This window comes from Notothenia rossii (genome assembly GCF_949606895.1).
Source record: "Notothenia rossii genome assembly, chromosome: 7".
Classification (NCBI taxonomy): domain Eukaryota; kingdom Metazoa; phylum Chordata; class Actinopteri; order Perciformes; family Nototheniidae; genus Notothenia; species Notothenia rossii.
In genome coordinates, this window is record NC_136905.1 from 77,533,486 (window position 1) to 77,550,074 (window position 16,589).

A 16,589-nucleotide genomic window follows, 5' to 3' on the forward strand; every position below is an offset into this window, starting at 1 on the left:
ACAAGCAAATGCACCCCAAGGTACGATGAGTTGCACCTCCTAATTAAAACCACTTAAAGATGTCCCTTCATTTTCCAGGAGATTGTTGCTTCTCGTCTGTGAGGTCAACATTCTGTTTTTATTTTGTATTTGCTTTGCTTAGTGTGTAATGGCTGGTTGTTAAAAGCTGCCAATCTCTTCAGCTATGGACCTTTGCTTATGCCAAATACTTATTATTATATTTTGAACATATCATTAAATGTCATTTAAATTCATGTTAGAATTAAAGTTGATGATTGTCGAAGTGGCACCTCCGGAAAACAAGGAAGGCTCAAGAAAGCCATTTTTGAAGGACAAAGGAAGCTGAGTAAAGGAAGTGGAAGTACATTTAGTTTATGACTGTAAAGCACTTTGGGACAAAATTGTCTTAATTTTGAGGTGTTTAAATAAACGTGACGTGACGAAAGAAAGAAAGGGCGAGTTGAAGATGGAGAGGTTGTAAAACAAAGCAGTGACCCCCTTTTCTTTGTCTGTTGACATTATTCACGATCGTTCCTCAAAGTCATGGCATTGTTTTAATGATTTATTGTCAGAAATACATCGTGTCAGAGTTGAGGTTCCGCACATAGCGCTGGTATCCAAACATGTCTGAGTATTTGTTGCCTGTTGTGGATGATGCTGCTGGTTAGACTGCAGTGTTTCCAGCAGGCCATTTGTCTGCTGCTGAACTCTTCCCCCTGTCAGTGATCCGGGGGGCGGGGGGGGGGGGGGGGCTGTAACGCTGCATGCGTGTGAGTGCAGGATCAACGCAGATGAAAATTGCTACAAGCTCAGAGGCATGCACACAAAAACACAACCTCCTAATAACCTTTTATGTCCAAACATACATGGACATGGTAATTATTCAGCTGCATAGAAAAATATCCACACATTCAGACAATACACAAACATCCTGTAAGCCCCTTCAGACATAGAAAATGTGTCCTCCTTTGTCATCTTTTACAATAATTGGCTTCTGGGATTTCATAAAAACACTTAATTATTGACAGAATTGTCCCTTTTATTTGACAATTACAAAGAGAAAGTGGAGCCGCGGCTTTCCAAGTCTAATTATACCTAATAAATGTTCCCATAAATGTTCAGTATACAATTCTGTTCACTGTATTTAGTTTAACAAAGTCCAAGCAGTTTCAGCAATGATGGGGTTAGCTTATGACTCAGATATTTCTTTAAATCCTCACATGCTGTACGTAAAGCTTTATGATGGATATTCACACGTTGCCGTTGATGAAATGAGAAAATGAAGGCAAACGGATGATTACTTGTGTTTTTTTCCTAGGTTTGACATCTTTCTTTTTGTTTTCTAATTGTATGCAGCAGAATAGGAATAAAATAAACAGTTTTTAAGACTCATCTGACATCAGATAAATAGCTTAAAAAAGTTAAATAAATTGCTTAATTAAATTCGTTTTTGTGTATTAGGAGGTGATCATTAAATAGCAAATGAATTACAATGTTCTTAAAGACCAGTCAAAATTCCTCCAGGTTGCATTTAGAGATACTTTCCCTTCCATAGGTCTTTCCATGAATGTTTCTTTAAACATTTGTTTACTTTCGGTGTACAAAGACGTTAGTGTATCTTCTGAGAACCTTAATTCCAGCCTTTGAAAGCACAGCTAGACATTTCTATAAGACAGGGAGTGCTATAGAAATGTCAAAATGTCCAAACCCCAGTAAGATTGCACTGGTGGCTTTTACAGGAAAAATGATTCTCGGGCTTATTCATACGTAAGGCAGACATTACCTGCACATTTACTGAGTGAAGAGCATGTCTGAAAGGGTTTATTATCCACTAACACACCTACAGTGCGAATAACAGAGGATAAAGTGTCTGCGTCAGATCGTCCCTGAACACATCACAGTTACACACGTGCTATAAACAGGAAGACACACATCTGCAGAGGCATTCACAAATACCGAAATCCCACTGGTCTACAAAATCAGCTGCACTGAATCCACACACAAACATACACACACACACACACACACACACACACACACACACACACACACACACACACACACACACACACACACACACACACACACACACACACACACACACACACAGACACACACACACACAACCACCCGGACTTTGTGCCACTTCCCCAGCTACCTGTGTCAGCCTGCTGGTATGAAAGGTACGCCTCAGAGAGACGGAGCAGAGAATAATTGTGTAAAATGGGTCAAAGCCTGAATATCATTACTGCCCCGCTTCCCATGTGTAAGATTACACCGTGTGTGTGTGAGAGGAAGAGAAGGAGAACAGCAGTGTGTGTGAAAAGTGTGTGTCTATATACAGTTGCGTCAGTGTGAATAGCTGTGTGTTGCGGTGTGAGTAATGTGTGTGTGTGTGTCACACTCCTGCGGCATTGCCTCTTGGGGCTTTAAGCTCGACTCTCCAGAGAATAAAGACCGGCAAAGGAAGGGATTGCACTTTTTGTGTGTGTTTGTCCCGAAACCGTGCCATGACCCAGTTTCCTGTCCGGCTCAGATTTCAAAACAGATAGATGGATGGATAGATAGATAGATAGATAGATAGATAGATAGATAGATATATTGATTGATAGATAGACAAATGAACAAATAAGCAGATAGACATAAATAAATAGATATAGATATATAAATCTTTAGATAGATAAATATGTAGGTAGATAGATGGAGAGACAAGCCAACATCAGACAGATCTATAGATAGTTAGATGGACAGACAGACAGACAGACAGACAGACAGACAGACAGACAGACAGACAGATCTGCAGATACTAGATGATATAGATAGATGCCGAGCTATCTGTATGCAGTTGAGGTGTCGGTGCCCTTCATATCCATATCCTGTATCGAGGTATCTCCATGAATTTTGTACCAGGCGAGCAGCAGCAGTGTTTACAGGGAAACTCATCCCCACATACGGATGAGTTTGCTGGTAAACAGGAAGCCTTGGTATCAGAGCGTCAGGAGTCAGGGCAGCCTGCAGCGACAGCACCGCCGACACAAATCTGCGCTCCCAGGGCAGCCACTTGATATCCAGCCACGGCCCACGCTGCTCACAGGCGCCATTGTCATGAATTTCAGCACAGTAGGGGGATTTTGGGAGGGGAGAATCCAATTTATGGCTGCAGATCAGTCTCTGTTCCTCAAGTTGTGTTTTTTCTGGTTGCTGTGCATGTTGCTGACACAAACAAGAACAGTATCAGCAAAGCCTCGGTTATCCATGCCTCTGCAAATGGTGCGTGTTCTCCAGGATTTGGGAGGCTTGTGATGTGTAATTTGTTCTTCTTTTTCTTTCCGCAGTCCGTCCCAAAGCCCATCGCCCTCGAGCCTTGCTTTGGAAACAAAGCTGCTGTGCTCTCCATCTTTGTGCGGTTACCCAGAGGCACCGGCGGCATCCCTCCTCCAGGACAGTCTGGTAATACTTGGCTTATGTTTCTTTCCTTCACGTCATCCATCTTTGTTTGATTGTTGTTCTGTCATCCACCTTCCTTCCTCCATCTGATGAAGCACTTTTACCTGGTTTTTATTCTGCTTTATTTATTTAATGTTATCCTTCCTACACAAGTTTTCAACGTATCCAAAGGTTCGTGATAAAACTGAAAACACTTATACATCTTCACATGATTTCTGTCCATATTATACCTCATTCACACCAACGCAACTCCGGTTCAAGCTCCGTGCTACAGCTTTTCAGGTTCAGAACCGGTTCTTCGGTTTAGCTCCGGCTCTTTTCACACTGCCCAGAGTCCAACTGGTGCTGCGTCATTGCGTCATCGTTTGCGTCATGACGTAACCGTTTGCGTGCCTGCTTCATAAAGCCAAACCGCGCGGAAACCCCTCACAGCTGACACCGACAACAACAATGGCCGATTGTGCTCCAGCTTCCTCTGAACCTCTTCAGAAGACCAGATTCCCAGTAGGTAGCTGGTCTCCTCAGTGGACCACTGCTGCTCGTTAAGTTTCTCCATCGTTGTGTACAAACTGGATAAAACGCCGGCTTTTTGTTGTTGTTCAGGAGTTGATCCCGCCCCTGGCCCCGCCCCCGCCTCGACGTAAGCCTGACGTATGCGGTGCTTTTGCTCTGGCCTGACAATTTTTTGGTGCTCGAAATGAACCGGATTCCGGAGCTAAGAGGTTGCTCCGCTGCGGTGTGAACAGGAAAACCCGGTGCTTTTCAAGCTCCAGCTCCGAACCGGCCCTGAAACACCGTTGGTGTGAATGAGGTACTAGAGATTTCAGGTCCTTTCCGTAAAGTATTCACTAAAACACACGAACAACAGCAATGCTCAATCTTTTTCTTCCTCCTGAACAAAATGATGTGTTACAGACATCACCTGGTGAGAAGTTGTTGACAGATTAATCTGTTTATGCTGTCTGACAAACGTCTAGAAATATAATTCAAAGTGATTATATTGTTGGCTTTTAAGCGACACCTCTTAGCCAGGTAAACAATAATTTCTTGCTGCAGTCCATCAATCAAATAACTTTCTCACATCTGATAAAAGAGAAATAAACAATATCAACCTGTGTTGTGTCATCACATATTGTGGCTTAACAATGAGGGATCTCAGAGAGAGTTGAAGATGACAGGGAGTTGTCTCTGTTTCTTGTTCTTGTTATTGCAGGGGGCGTATTCATTGTTTCGGAGAAGCTTCATCTTCTTTTCATCGCAGTTACCTTGCGAGAGCAGAATTGTAAGATTTCTATTCTCTGGAGAGCTGTTCAGAAGAAAAAAAGTGTGTACTGCAGAACTAACTTAAAGGTCAATCCAGTAACACAAACATGGGATTCAGATGAAGACAACTGAGTTCATGCTACTCTGTAAACCATGCGAAGTGAGCCACTTGGCAACAGATCTACATTTATGATATTTGCAGTCGGACAGGGCAATGTGAAGGAAATCATCAATCACATTTTTACATATTTGACATATTGTAAAGTTGATGCTTTCGGAAAATATGAACACAATGAGAATTTTGATAAATTATCATCAGTAATATGGATATAAACTAAGCAGCTAAAGGGAATAATTTAACAGTCTATTATATTCAGAAACATACATCACTTTACTGTAATTCAACCGTTTAAACCAGGAAAAAACAACACTTAAGACTTAACATATCCAAAAGACGATATATATTGCCCTTTCCTTCATTTGGACTCCGTAACCAAGCAACATCACTATGTAACACAAGCATTTTATTTGCTAGCGCTCCAACACATTGTACGTGCTAACGGGTGGGACATCTCTAAGCGGTTGACCAATCACAACGGAGCCGACCAGCTAACCAATCAGAGCAGACTGGGCTCTGGTTTCAGACAGAGGGTGAAAAGAGGTGCTGCAGCACAGGCAGTATGAGAACAATAAAGAGCTTTTTGAACATTAGAGCATGGAGATGTGAAACCTGAAACAGGGCCCCTTTAACGAATGAGCCATTTTATCAATACATTGTCTTTATTCTAAATAACTTATTTCTAATAAACTAATGAGCAAATCTATTATCTGTTGTTGCAGAGGGTCACGGTGTCAAAATCCAGTCCTAAGACATGTGTTATATTATATATTTTGAGCTCACGTTGCGCATATTCTTAAAGAAAGTGAACTAATTGACACACAGTAAACCTGGGCCCAGGGAGTACAGGAGTACTGCAGTCGGTACTTAATGGGAGCTTGAAGGCTGCGTGCTCCATCCACTCGGGAGTGGTGGAGGTCAAAGGGCCCCATTGCCTATTTCTGCCCCAGGGCCAACTGATTAATTCAGCCATGCATAAAGCAGGCTCATGGTCTTACATATAATATCTGAGAATAAGTATTCGCTGCTCCTGTAAATCTCCAGTGTATATTACATTCAGACACAGCATTCATGTCGCAGAATGTATCTCTGCATTGCTGTCTGACACACATATTCCTCATTAAAAGCAAACAACATTTGTTATTTCCAGTGGAACAAAATGTAATTTTTGTTTTCCAGACTGTGAAATCCTCTTATATAAACAATAACTCAGTAAAACAAGGAAATGTTGGGGATTATGGAATGTGTTTGGAGACAGTGACACAATCTGTTGACCATGGTCTTATTTGTTAAAAGTAATAATGTCATGGTTGCCCGATTACCGTGGCATGGATGTATTGACTTTAAAGACACTTTCACAGCCCTCCTCATCTCTCTGGTTCCCTCGTCCTTCAGTGCCTTGTGATAAAATGACGTCCTCAGCCTGTTTGTTGTCGTCCCCTCTTTCTTCCCGTCATCATCCCTTTGTCTGCTGCATCTTGTCTTCTGTCTCTAAGCTTCGAAGCACTCTCTTCTTGATTTTGTTTCTCCTCTTCTCCTCCTTGTCTGTGAAGTCTGCTTTTAAAGTGCATTCAAGTGTCTTTTCTTGCATTTCCCTGTGCTCTCCCCCTTATTTCTCTTCCTCCTCCTGTCTTGATAACACCGAGCAGCGAGCCCCTTTCATCCTTTGCTGTGTCACTTCCTCTCTTTACATTCCCATCCGTCCTTCATCTGTTTCACTTATCTGACAGTCTGATAGGACCCAGGACTAAGCACTTCACTTGCCTTTTCTTACAACTTATTTGTTCTGTCTTCTTCAAGGACCCAAAACAAGATCTCAAATTGATTCCTTTTGTCATTTTCCCCCCTTCTGTGTTTTATAGCCTCTTTGCCTTCCACACTTGCAGTCCCCCGACCATCAGCGTGCCCCGGGCTCTTATTAATTACCACCTTTTGTAAAAACAAAACCTCTCTCTGTGGAGCTTTCCCTCCGGCATCTTTTTGTCGAGACCATGTTAGTCGTGTTCCTACCACCTCCTCATGCTCGCGGGGGTCTCCTGTTATAATGCTTTTAACTTGTTTCCCATCTCTCTTGAATCCTCGTCTGTCACAACCTCACAGCACATCTGTTTACAGTTAAGCAATTCCAAAATGGCCGCCTTCCTGACTCTCCAAACAGCCAAGAGGAGGTCAGCGCTGCAGATTATCTCTGATTGGCATCGGAGCGTCATTTAAATGCTTTGAACCGTCCTACTTTTCAGATGTAAACAAAATAATAGTTGCAGCCTGTTTCACTGAAGACTCTGACGTGTGATTTCAGCGGGAAAGCGCAACTCCTCCCTGGGGAATTTATATATTTCGCTGTAGGCCATGTGTTGTTGATCGGGGGAAATGCATCCATTATTGGAGATGAATAGAGTTTATTGGAATTTCATGGCTCAGAGAGTATTAATACATGCTAATGAAGTGTGCTGTAAGTAACTGATTGCCTCCACTGCCAGTATATGATCTCACCAGCTTTGTATGTGGTAATGAGAGGTGTGTGTGTGTGTCCCAATTTTCCACTACGCACTGATTCGAAAAAGTATATCAGTGTGTGTATTGGAAAAGTGACAGAGTATTCATGCTACAATTTAACTTTTGTATTTGTGTCTACTGTTACCTTGTAGGGGAAGTGTTATTACTGTAGACTAGGCAAGTACTGTATATTTATTAAGTATATTTTCAACACCAAAAAAAAGCAATTTGAAGTTCATAAGAAGGAAAATAAAGCACAATTTAAAAGGAGTTAAAAAGTCAATAATTATAATATTAAATAAATACAGTTTCAGTGCCATTATTCCAGTGTTAAAGGTGGGGTAGGTAATTTTGGAGAAACCAGCTCGAGTGCGCTAGAATTTGAAAATAAGCAACCGGAGAAAATCTGCCACTTCCTTACAGAGCCCCTCCTCCAACACACACGAACGCGCACATGACCAATGAGGGCACGAGATAAGTTTGTGCACAGATGGAAGGCTGACAGGCAGGTAGGCCATCCAGTTACTTTAGCCGGGCCGGCTCAGATGATTGGTCGTGCTTTTTACAGCGCCACGGCTTCCACAGATGACATTTTTTAATGGATTTTTTGTCAAAGCACTTCAGATATTCATTGCTATCGGGGTGTTAAGAGCATTCAATTGAATATAACAAAAAGTGTATCTCGAGCCGGTTTCTCAAACTTACCTACCCCACCTTTAAGTTAACCTATATTGAAAAAAGAAATATGAATTTAATTTGTAATTGTTCTACCAATATTGATATTTTGTAATAATTCATCATTACTAACAGCAGTTCAAATGGTTGTGTGTATTAGATAATGAGTCATATTATTGCATCCCTTGCAGCTTGTTTAACTGGCAAACCCCTGTACCAAACAGAACACGCATAATGGGAAAGACAATGGACCAGTCAGTGTGTACCAGGGAAGTTTGACAGAAAAGTCAAAGAGGAACTTCATTTTCATGGCACTCGTAGATAACATTTTACCAGCAATATATTCACAGGAGTGTGACTCGTCCAATATTAATCCTACATTTGAGTCACTTGAGATTTCAGACTTTCACTGAACTCCCTAACAGGATTGATTCGGTTTCACCCACATTAATTAAAAAGCTTGTTATCTATGAGCCCTTCATTGGAAGAAAAAAAAAAAGTTTTGAAACAGTGACACCCCCACAGTGACACGCAGCTCGGTTTGATCACAGAGTTAAAAATGTGTTGCATGTTGGGAAAATACTGAATGTACTCTTCTAATATCAGAGTAGCAGATGATAAAGGCCCTACGAAGCTGTGTACGTAACAGGATGTATGATTAGCTGGAAGAGCGTCAGGACACACTGTTATAGGCATATATGTGATTAACATGATGATTCAGCCTCTATGGAGATAGCCGTATGACTGTCATGTTTATGTCTGACGCAGGCCTTAGCTAATCTGAACTAAAGATTGAATACTGCTTTGAACCAGTTTTCTGAATCTTGTGACTCTAACTCTCTTGTATATAAGGCATGTCAAAGACACTGTTCAGGAACTAGTTGTCCCACGCAGCTCTGTGTGTGATGACTACTTCCATTCTTGCAAGGATAATAAATACGTGTCCTGTTATTGAAGCTCGAGCCGGTGACGAGTGATGTTTCCCTAACACTCGTATTGTGATGTTTCTGTGCAGGTCTGGCGGTGGCGAGTGCGCTGGTGGACGTCTCTCAGCAGATGTGTGTGGGCTTCAAGGAGAAGTCTGGAGGTCTGAGGAACCGCAAGCAGCAGCCCTCCGCCCAGCCCTCCACCTGCATCTGACCCCGCTGTCACTCCTCTACCCCCCCACCACCCACAGCTCTCCCATCAGCCCCCGCTTCGGCTCCCTCTTTAGAGACTCAGAGGTGCATGGTGGGACGCAGGACATTTTGGTGAGGGGCCGAGTGGTTTGGCGGACTGGAGCCTCAGCGGGCTTCCCCTCCCTCTCCTCCTAAAGGAACTATGGGTCCCTGTGGACTAAAAGACAGAAACTGGAGCAGGAGGGAGGGAGGGACAGAGCGGGTGCTGACTTCACCCCGCCCCTCAAAATGAAAAGATTTCACATTTGTCGACACCGCCTCGTCGTCGGACTCGAGGCGGCCGCGGCTTGCTGCTAGAAGAGATCCTCGTCTCGTAGTTTCGGAAAAACCCAGAGACTTAACATCCCTCTTTACTTTTGTTTTCCTTAAGTTATTATTTGTTGTTTTGTATTGTTTGATTTTTAATTCAGGAACAAACTGGGCCCTTCTAGCTGCGCATGCACACACACACACACACACACACACACACACACACACACACACACACACACACACACACACACACACACACACACTAAAGGAAACATCTTAACAGGCCCTTGTACCCATTTATAGCCCATTGTCGCCTGCGGTCGTGTTGCAGCTCAGCACTGAGGGTTCCTGTCGCCCGAGTCCTGTGCAGCGTGGCCTCGGAGCGAGCGAACAGCATGTTCAGTCTTCCTTTAATGAGGATCCAGTGCAGGAGTCTGGCCGCGCAGCCAAAGCCCATCTAAAGAGTCTGTGACATTTCTAATGAGCCTCTGTGTCTTCTGCCTGCTTTCTTCTCTGTGGCCTATCTCGGGCTCCGTCTCTCTCCCCCAGTCTGTGGCCATCTGGCTGCAAACCAACCAACCACCTTCCCAGCTCTCTGGCAGCGAGGCCGGGTACAGAACAAGACCACAGCTACATCTCTTCCACGCTGGCTGGCTGGCTGGCTGCATCGTAAGCCAGCACCGATTGAAACCTTTCCAGCTTATTACTGGACCGGTTGCAATGAAAGCCAATGGCCCTGCACACACAGGTGCACACACGCAGGGCTCTAACACACCCAACCAAACAGTTGGTGGGGAGAAATCCCCCCCTCCCCCCTGGTGGGTAGCCATTGTCCCTTTGGCAGTGCAGCGACTGGAGCTCATGTGAAACAGGCTTCCCATAGATCCTCTGGCTCCGACGGACTGCAGTGATTAGGCTGATCTGCCTGAAGGGAGCCTGGCGACGGTTCAGCATCCTCTGTGATCGTTGCCTAATAAATCCATAGCATCTAATTGCTGCTTCCTTGAACCCAGATGCAGTACATATCCCCCCCCCCCCCCCCCCTCCCCTCCCCAATGCCAGGAATCCTGTTGCTCTTCCCCTGCCGTTCGATAGCGATTGTCCCCTGTCCCTGAGCTATCTACAGCTGCCCCCGACTCACCGGGGCCTGCTGTGTTCATATCGGAGCTTTGAATGCCAACATATACACTCTGAACGTCAAGCACACACACACACACTAGCAGAGCATCTGTTTCCTCATGTTCAATGCTACCTTCAAATTGGCCACATCTCAAGGAAGACATTTGTGATTCTAAAAAAACAAGACGGGAAATAATAGCATTCAATGATTTTTCTAACAATTGCATCTTGAAAGTGTCGCCCGGTCTTTCGGATGTATTCCTCTTATGTGAAGCAGGCCCCATTTTCAAAATGTTCTTTCCTTTTTATTTCTGCTCTTTCAACCGTCTTTATCTGAAGTCCGTTTTTAAAGAAACATTACTTCTTTTGTCAACTTGGGAAGATGAGGAAAAACATAAAGAAAAACAAGACAAGAGACACAAACAAAACAAGAAACTCAAGTTTAAAATAGAGCTTTTTTGAAATGCCACGAGTATTTTCAGTTTGGTAAAGGCATCAAGGTGTCAGATCTGCCTTTATTGCCTTTCTATAATTTCTCCTTCAGCGCTGAATACGAGAGCAGACTTTAATTGGCTTATTATGGTAATCTTCACAAAATATAAGTTACAATATATACTATAACACCTGCAGGTCTTTGACTGAAGGCAGAAGCATTTACTGATATAGAAAATATGTTCCCTGCTGCCTCACAAAGTTATTAACTTCCCGCCCTCAGAGAAGTACAGTAATAGAACCATTTTAATAACTTGCATTCGCCCTAAATAATAGCGTTGTATTTAGATCCTGGCCCTCACAGGTGTTCAGCATACTGCTTAAAGGGTGCACTTTTAGCACTGGGAAAAGGTCAGAGCAGGAAACATGAACAAAGTTGACATTCTGTAATTATATAGAGCTGGGTGTGCTCACAGCTCCTCTCAGAGACCCCAGCGAGAGCTTAGGAGCCCACTCTGTTCACACTGGAGGCAGAGCACTTCACTTCTACTCTTCATTATCAATCAGGGCGTTTTCCGCTCTTATCTCCACTGGAGAATCCTCGTTTAGCCAAGACGCTTGGTTAAAGCTTAACAGTTGCTTCTGCAGAGACTCAACGTAGGGAAATAACAATCAACCATCCGCTGGTCTTCAGTGTGTCCATGTGATCACAAACTGCAAGACAAAAGCTTCATTAATTAAGAATATTAGTTCAGTCAGGATTCTTCTTCTCTCTTCTACCTCTCAATTTGCAGCTTTTTTTTGTCTAGACAACCAATGTGTTTGGCAGGTAACCAACGTTTTGAGTTTGGAGGTGCTATTTCATTCCAAAAATGTTCCTGGGAGGGACAATTTTAGCATGTTCAAAGATCTGTGGCAACAATATAGTTCAGCCTGGGCAGACTGGTGCCACGTTCATCGACATAATCCCAATTTTGATACAGTTATTCTTATTTCTTCCTTGTTTGTAATGTTACCTTGCTCGGCAAGTTAGCTGGGCTTTATTTAGGGGGGATGCCCAGATTTAAAAAACAATCATGTGGGGCTCCAAGCAGCTTTAAAAAAAAAAAAAAAAAGCAGTAATTAATTTGGAGTAGAAATATGAGTCTGAGCAGAGCCAAGGGAACATAACCCACGGACCTGAAGTGTACACTTTTCACTCTTACTTTAACAGGAGCAGATATCAGACAACATCTCATATATATTTGTTTTCTGTAGGAATATATATTTAATACATTAATGTTCTCTTTCCATTTAAAAACAAACAAAAAAATCCCATTATTGCGTTCACCGGTAACTGCTGTCATCTCCTGTTGCAAGTTTTATTTAGTTTCACACACACTGAGATTTCATTTAGCAAAGAAACTTCAGATCTGTTTTACAGCAGATTCAAATGTTCTGTGATAATGATTTCACAAAGAAAGAAGATTGTGGGTTTTTTTCCCTCCTTTTTTTTTTTCTTACCTTCATGAATGTATATGGAAATATGTGTGCAACCAAGGAGAATCAGTAAGCTCGCTTTGTCAGCCCCAGGAGCCCAGAAACGCAGAGGTCAAAGGTCAGAACTCATTAGCGCTGGTTTGCCTTGTTAAAGATGTCAGATAAGAAGATGTGAGGTCACACTCCAGGATCTCTTTCTGCTTGATGGTTCAGACAAACAGACTCTGGGTCTGATAGTGTCTTCACATTCCTCTTTGTTTTTCCCTTTCATTCGAGATTATTTCCACACTTCTTAACAGAATGATGAAAAACAAACTATATTGTCTGTAAATACTATTTGACCCAAGTCTTCTGTCGGCAGCCCCACACTGAGTTCTTTGACATGTCTGCCAAGCCTCACAGCATTCAAAGTGAGTAAGAATATAAAAAAAAGTTGCAGTTTCAACAGTAATGTAAGACTTCTGACCCCTGGGTCCTCCCACACGGGCGCTTTCGTTTATTTTGGGCTGATTGCACGACTTTTCAGATATGCGGGCATCTGCTTGATTGACAGCTCCCTCATTGTGAGTTTTGTTGCACCTGCTCAGGCGCGACTGAATGAGACCTCTTGTGGTAAAGCCGTACAATACGACCTGATTTTGTCACATTTACTTTGATAATGATGAATATTCTGTCCTATTTTCTCTCTCAAATCCAGACTTTTGCAAAACCCTCTCAGCCTGCGTTTTCGTCCTGGTGACGAGACAGAAATCAAGTTGTGTGGCCCTTTTATATTTGTGTTGCTTTTCACTACATCTTTGTCGTTAGTTTGGTTTATTTGACTGTTTACTGCTCATGCATTGCATTGTATGTATCCTTTAGGTCTCATTTCCTTTCTCGTAAAGCTTTAGTTTCTCGCCCTTTCCCCAATATCGCAAGTGTCTTTCCCTGTGTTCGAGGCTGCATGAGAGTAATAGCCCAGTCCTATCTTCAACACATGATCAATGGCTTTTAATTTGCAATGTTGGGGTCTGGAAAACTGCGTGGGCGGGATGACTGTGAATGATCATAGTTCAGCTCTGTTGAGATCATCAGAAGAACGGGCATAACTGAAACTTCCTGTGTGGGTGTGTCCGGTGTTTTGATTCCATGTTTTTATCTAAAACAATGCATTACTTTTCTTCAACTGCAGCTGCAATGTAGAGGCCTTTCCTTCTGATACTCCATAGAAGGGATTTAAAAGCTAAGAGCACAATACAAACCTTTTTTTCAGGCTCAATTAGGTTACATGTTCTTACTTTCTTCGTTTGGTTTAACGCTCCAAAGCCCTGCTGGTAAAAATGAACTTGATGTTGCATTACAGAGGATTCCTGGGTCCTAAAGTTCACATTTTCCAGATGATTACTTATTGCCACCATTAGAGCTGCCCAACCGTGAAGCTCTGCTCAAAATATCTAAGAGCGAGTGAAAGACGCCCGTCCGCCATCGAGCCAAGGCCCCCACAACTATTCAAATGAGTTTTGAGTTGTTCCCCGCTTTCCAAGCCTCAAACTTTATCGGGTGACTTTACAGTGGCCTTATTTCAGCTTATTAATCAGAGTATGAACTGATAGATGTACAGAAAATACATATTTATAAAGTGTGATTACTTACTGGAAATCTTCCTAATATTTACAATACAAGTAGAGTTTTTTCCCCCAAACACTGGCAGCATTTATATGTATTTGAAATGCTTTAATGCACAGGTTAAAACATTGGAATAAGGTCACTGTAAAATGTGGCATTGCCCTCTCTTTCTTTCTGTCTCTTTGTATAGCGGCATTATATATACTGAGGAAGTAGTTTGTTAATATGTATAATTTAGCTGTTTTTTTGTAAATAATGAGAAAGTATTGTGAATGAAATTTGTTGAATGGTTTTGGAAAAATCATTTATGGCAAACCTCTCTAGGCTTTTATAAATGTGACTGCAGTACATAGCATATTTTGTATGTAAGACAGCAGTGTAAAGATGAACAAGCATTAGGAGCTGATTAAACTACATGTACAACTTGAGGATAATAGCATACTGAACTTGTAATTACTGATGTACATAAAAGAATGACAGAACATTTTTGTCTATTATTAAATGTGAAAATCCACCCATGGCTGTTTTTCTTGATAACTATGTTCTACCCAATTTTAAAAATGTCTTGTTGTGCTCCTTTGGATTTCCCTGCATCACAAGAGGAGTGGGTTCCTCAAAATATGCAAATGTTTTGGTTTGATGTCTTTAAGTACAGTAGCATCTGAAAGCTTTTCTTTGATGGTGGCACGACAAAAACCAGCCTGTTGGCAGCTCCTGGAGGCTGATGTGTTCACAGCATGATGTGTAACATTGGACGGAGTTCAGGGAGTCTTAAAAATCCACTGCATAAATCCGCTGAGGAGCTTAATGATCCTCGTAACATTTCATAGCAATCTGTTTCAATAAAACATTTTTATTTGGTTTGGCAGCAGATTGAAATGTAATGGGGTGTCCAAAATGTTAAGTGAACAGAAAATATCAGATTTTTTATATGATCTGGTTAGTGCATATTACTAAATACATTAACACCAAACACATCAATCCTCTGGGGACCCTGAATATCTACAGCCACATTTGTATAATTGTTTTACTTATAAGTTTGACAATTGAAGATCTGAGGAATGGCAGTGTAGGTTTTGTAATTAAATTAAAATAATGTAATATTTGACATATTGAATGGATTGCCATAAAATGCTTTGTCTACATTCATGGTCCATAGAGGGTGTATCCCAATCACTTTGATGATCCCTTGAATGTTGATCTAGCGTCACCTTGAAAAAAAACATTTTTGGTTTACAAAAAATTATTGTAGAAACGGTAAAAATACACATTCATTCTTATCCTCTCGGGAACATAGGGAAAAGATAGTCAGGGCCACCACAATAACATGACTTCAATCATCTGACGGTCATAAACGTAAAGATATCCACAGAACAGCATATTGGATTTCAGTAATAGGTTACTCTCCATTTGATATGTGTAGGTAAAGTCCACATCTGGACCCATCTCCATATATCGGGAGGTTACTAAAAGCAATAGGGTTCAACCTCTAAGGACCGTGAGTTTGAGAGACATTCAACTCTGTTCAGTCAATTAAAATGGTTGCGATAATAGTGGAAATTCTCTAGAAATCATATTTGTAAGTAACTAAAGCAGGTTAATCTGCTCAATGGGAGTCATGGTGTTTCACTTTGGATCAAAAGTGACGTTTTTCCACGTTGTATTATTGCCACATTGTGACACATAAGCACACTCGTCTGCAGCTCACAGTCGGATGAAACAAATGTTGAGAGTTATTATTTGTAAATACACTTTTCCCCCAGGCCGGTTTTCAAATAATCGCTGCTATTTTTAATGCTGCTGTTGATGTTTCCAAGCCCTCGAGCTAAGCGGCGGCAGCTGAGTGTCGGCGAGCGTCTGTGTTCTCACCGGCAATTATTCATCACCAGTTATCCTGCATCACTCCTTCTTTCTTTCTCTCCCTTTAATCTCCATGTCTCCCACCTTTCCCTTCCTCACTCCATGTCTCTTTTTGTTCCTCTCTCCCACTCTTCTCCTCCTTTCACTCCCGATCTTCTTCTTTTGCCTCTTAGCTCTCGTTTCATCTCCTCTGTCTTCCTCTCCCCTCATCTTCCTCACGGTTTGTATGACATCCTTTCCTCTTCCTTCCTTGCCTTTTTTTCTCCTCTGTTCTTGCCTCCAAACTATCTAATCTCCCCATCTCCCCCAATCATTCAATTGTATTTTGTTTAATCTCTTTCACACATATCCCTTTATTTATCTTATTCATATCTCTTATGTTTTTCTTTCCTCAATGTTTTCTTTTATACTTCCACCTTTCTTTCCCTATTTCTTCTCCTCTTCTTCCTTTATTCTAAATGTGTTTCTGTTGCTCTCATCTTCACCCCTCATTCCTCCTGCCTCTAGTTTGTTGCTTTTTTACTGCCTCATTCCTTAAGATGTCTCCTTCTCTTCCATTATCTCCATCCCTAACCCCATTGCTCCCTCTCTCCATCATCACTCTTTCTTACGGTGGCCCTGAAGTGCAAGTCAAAACAGCATTTCAGGAAACACCACAGCATTTC

The 16,589-nt window shown here is 42.1% G+C and overlaps 1 protein-coding gene across 3 annotated transcripts in view; it reads left to right on the plus strand.

The window, feature by feature from the left end:
- Nucleotides 1-14,578, plus strand: part of atrn (attractin) — a 138,449-nt gene extending 123,871 nt beyond the window's left edge. For all 3 annotated transcript variants that reach the window (XM_079692010.1, XM_079692011.1, XM_079692012.1), the window contains exons 28-29: nt 3,336-3,450; nt 9,015-14,578. In XM_079692010.1, coding sequence (XP_079548136.1) covers nt 3,336-3,450; nt 9,015-9,139 — 240 coding nt within the window. In that variant the 3' untranslated portion in view covers nt 9,140-14,578. The remainder of the gene's footprint in view (nt 1-3,335; nt 3,451-9,014) is intronic.
- Nucleotides 14,579-16,589: the final 2,011 nt, after the last annotated feature.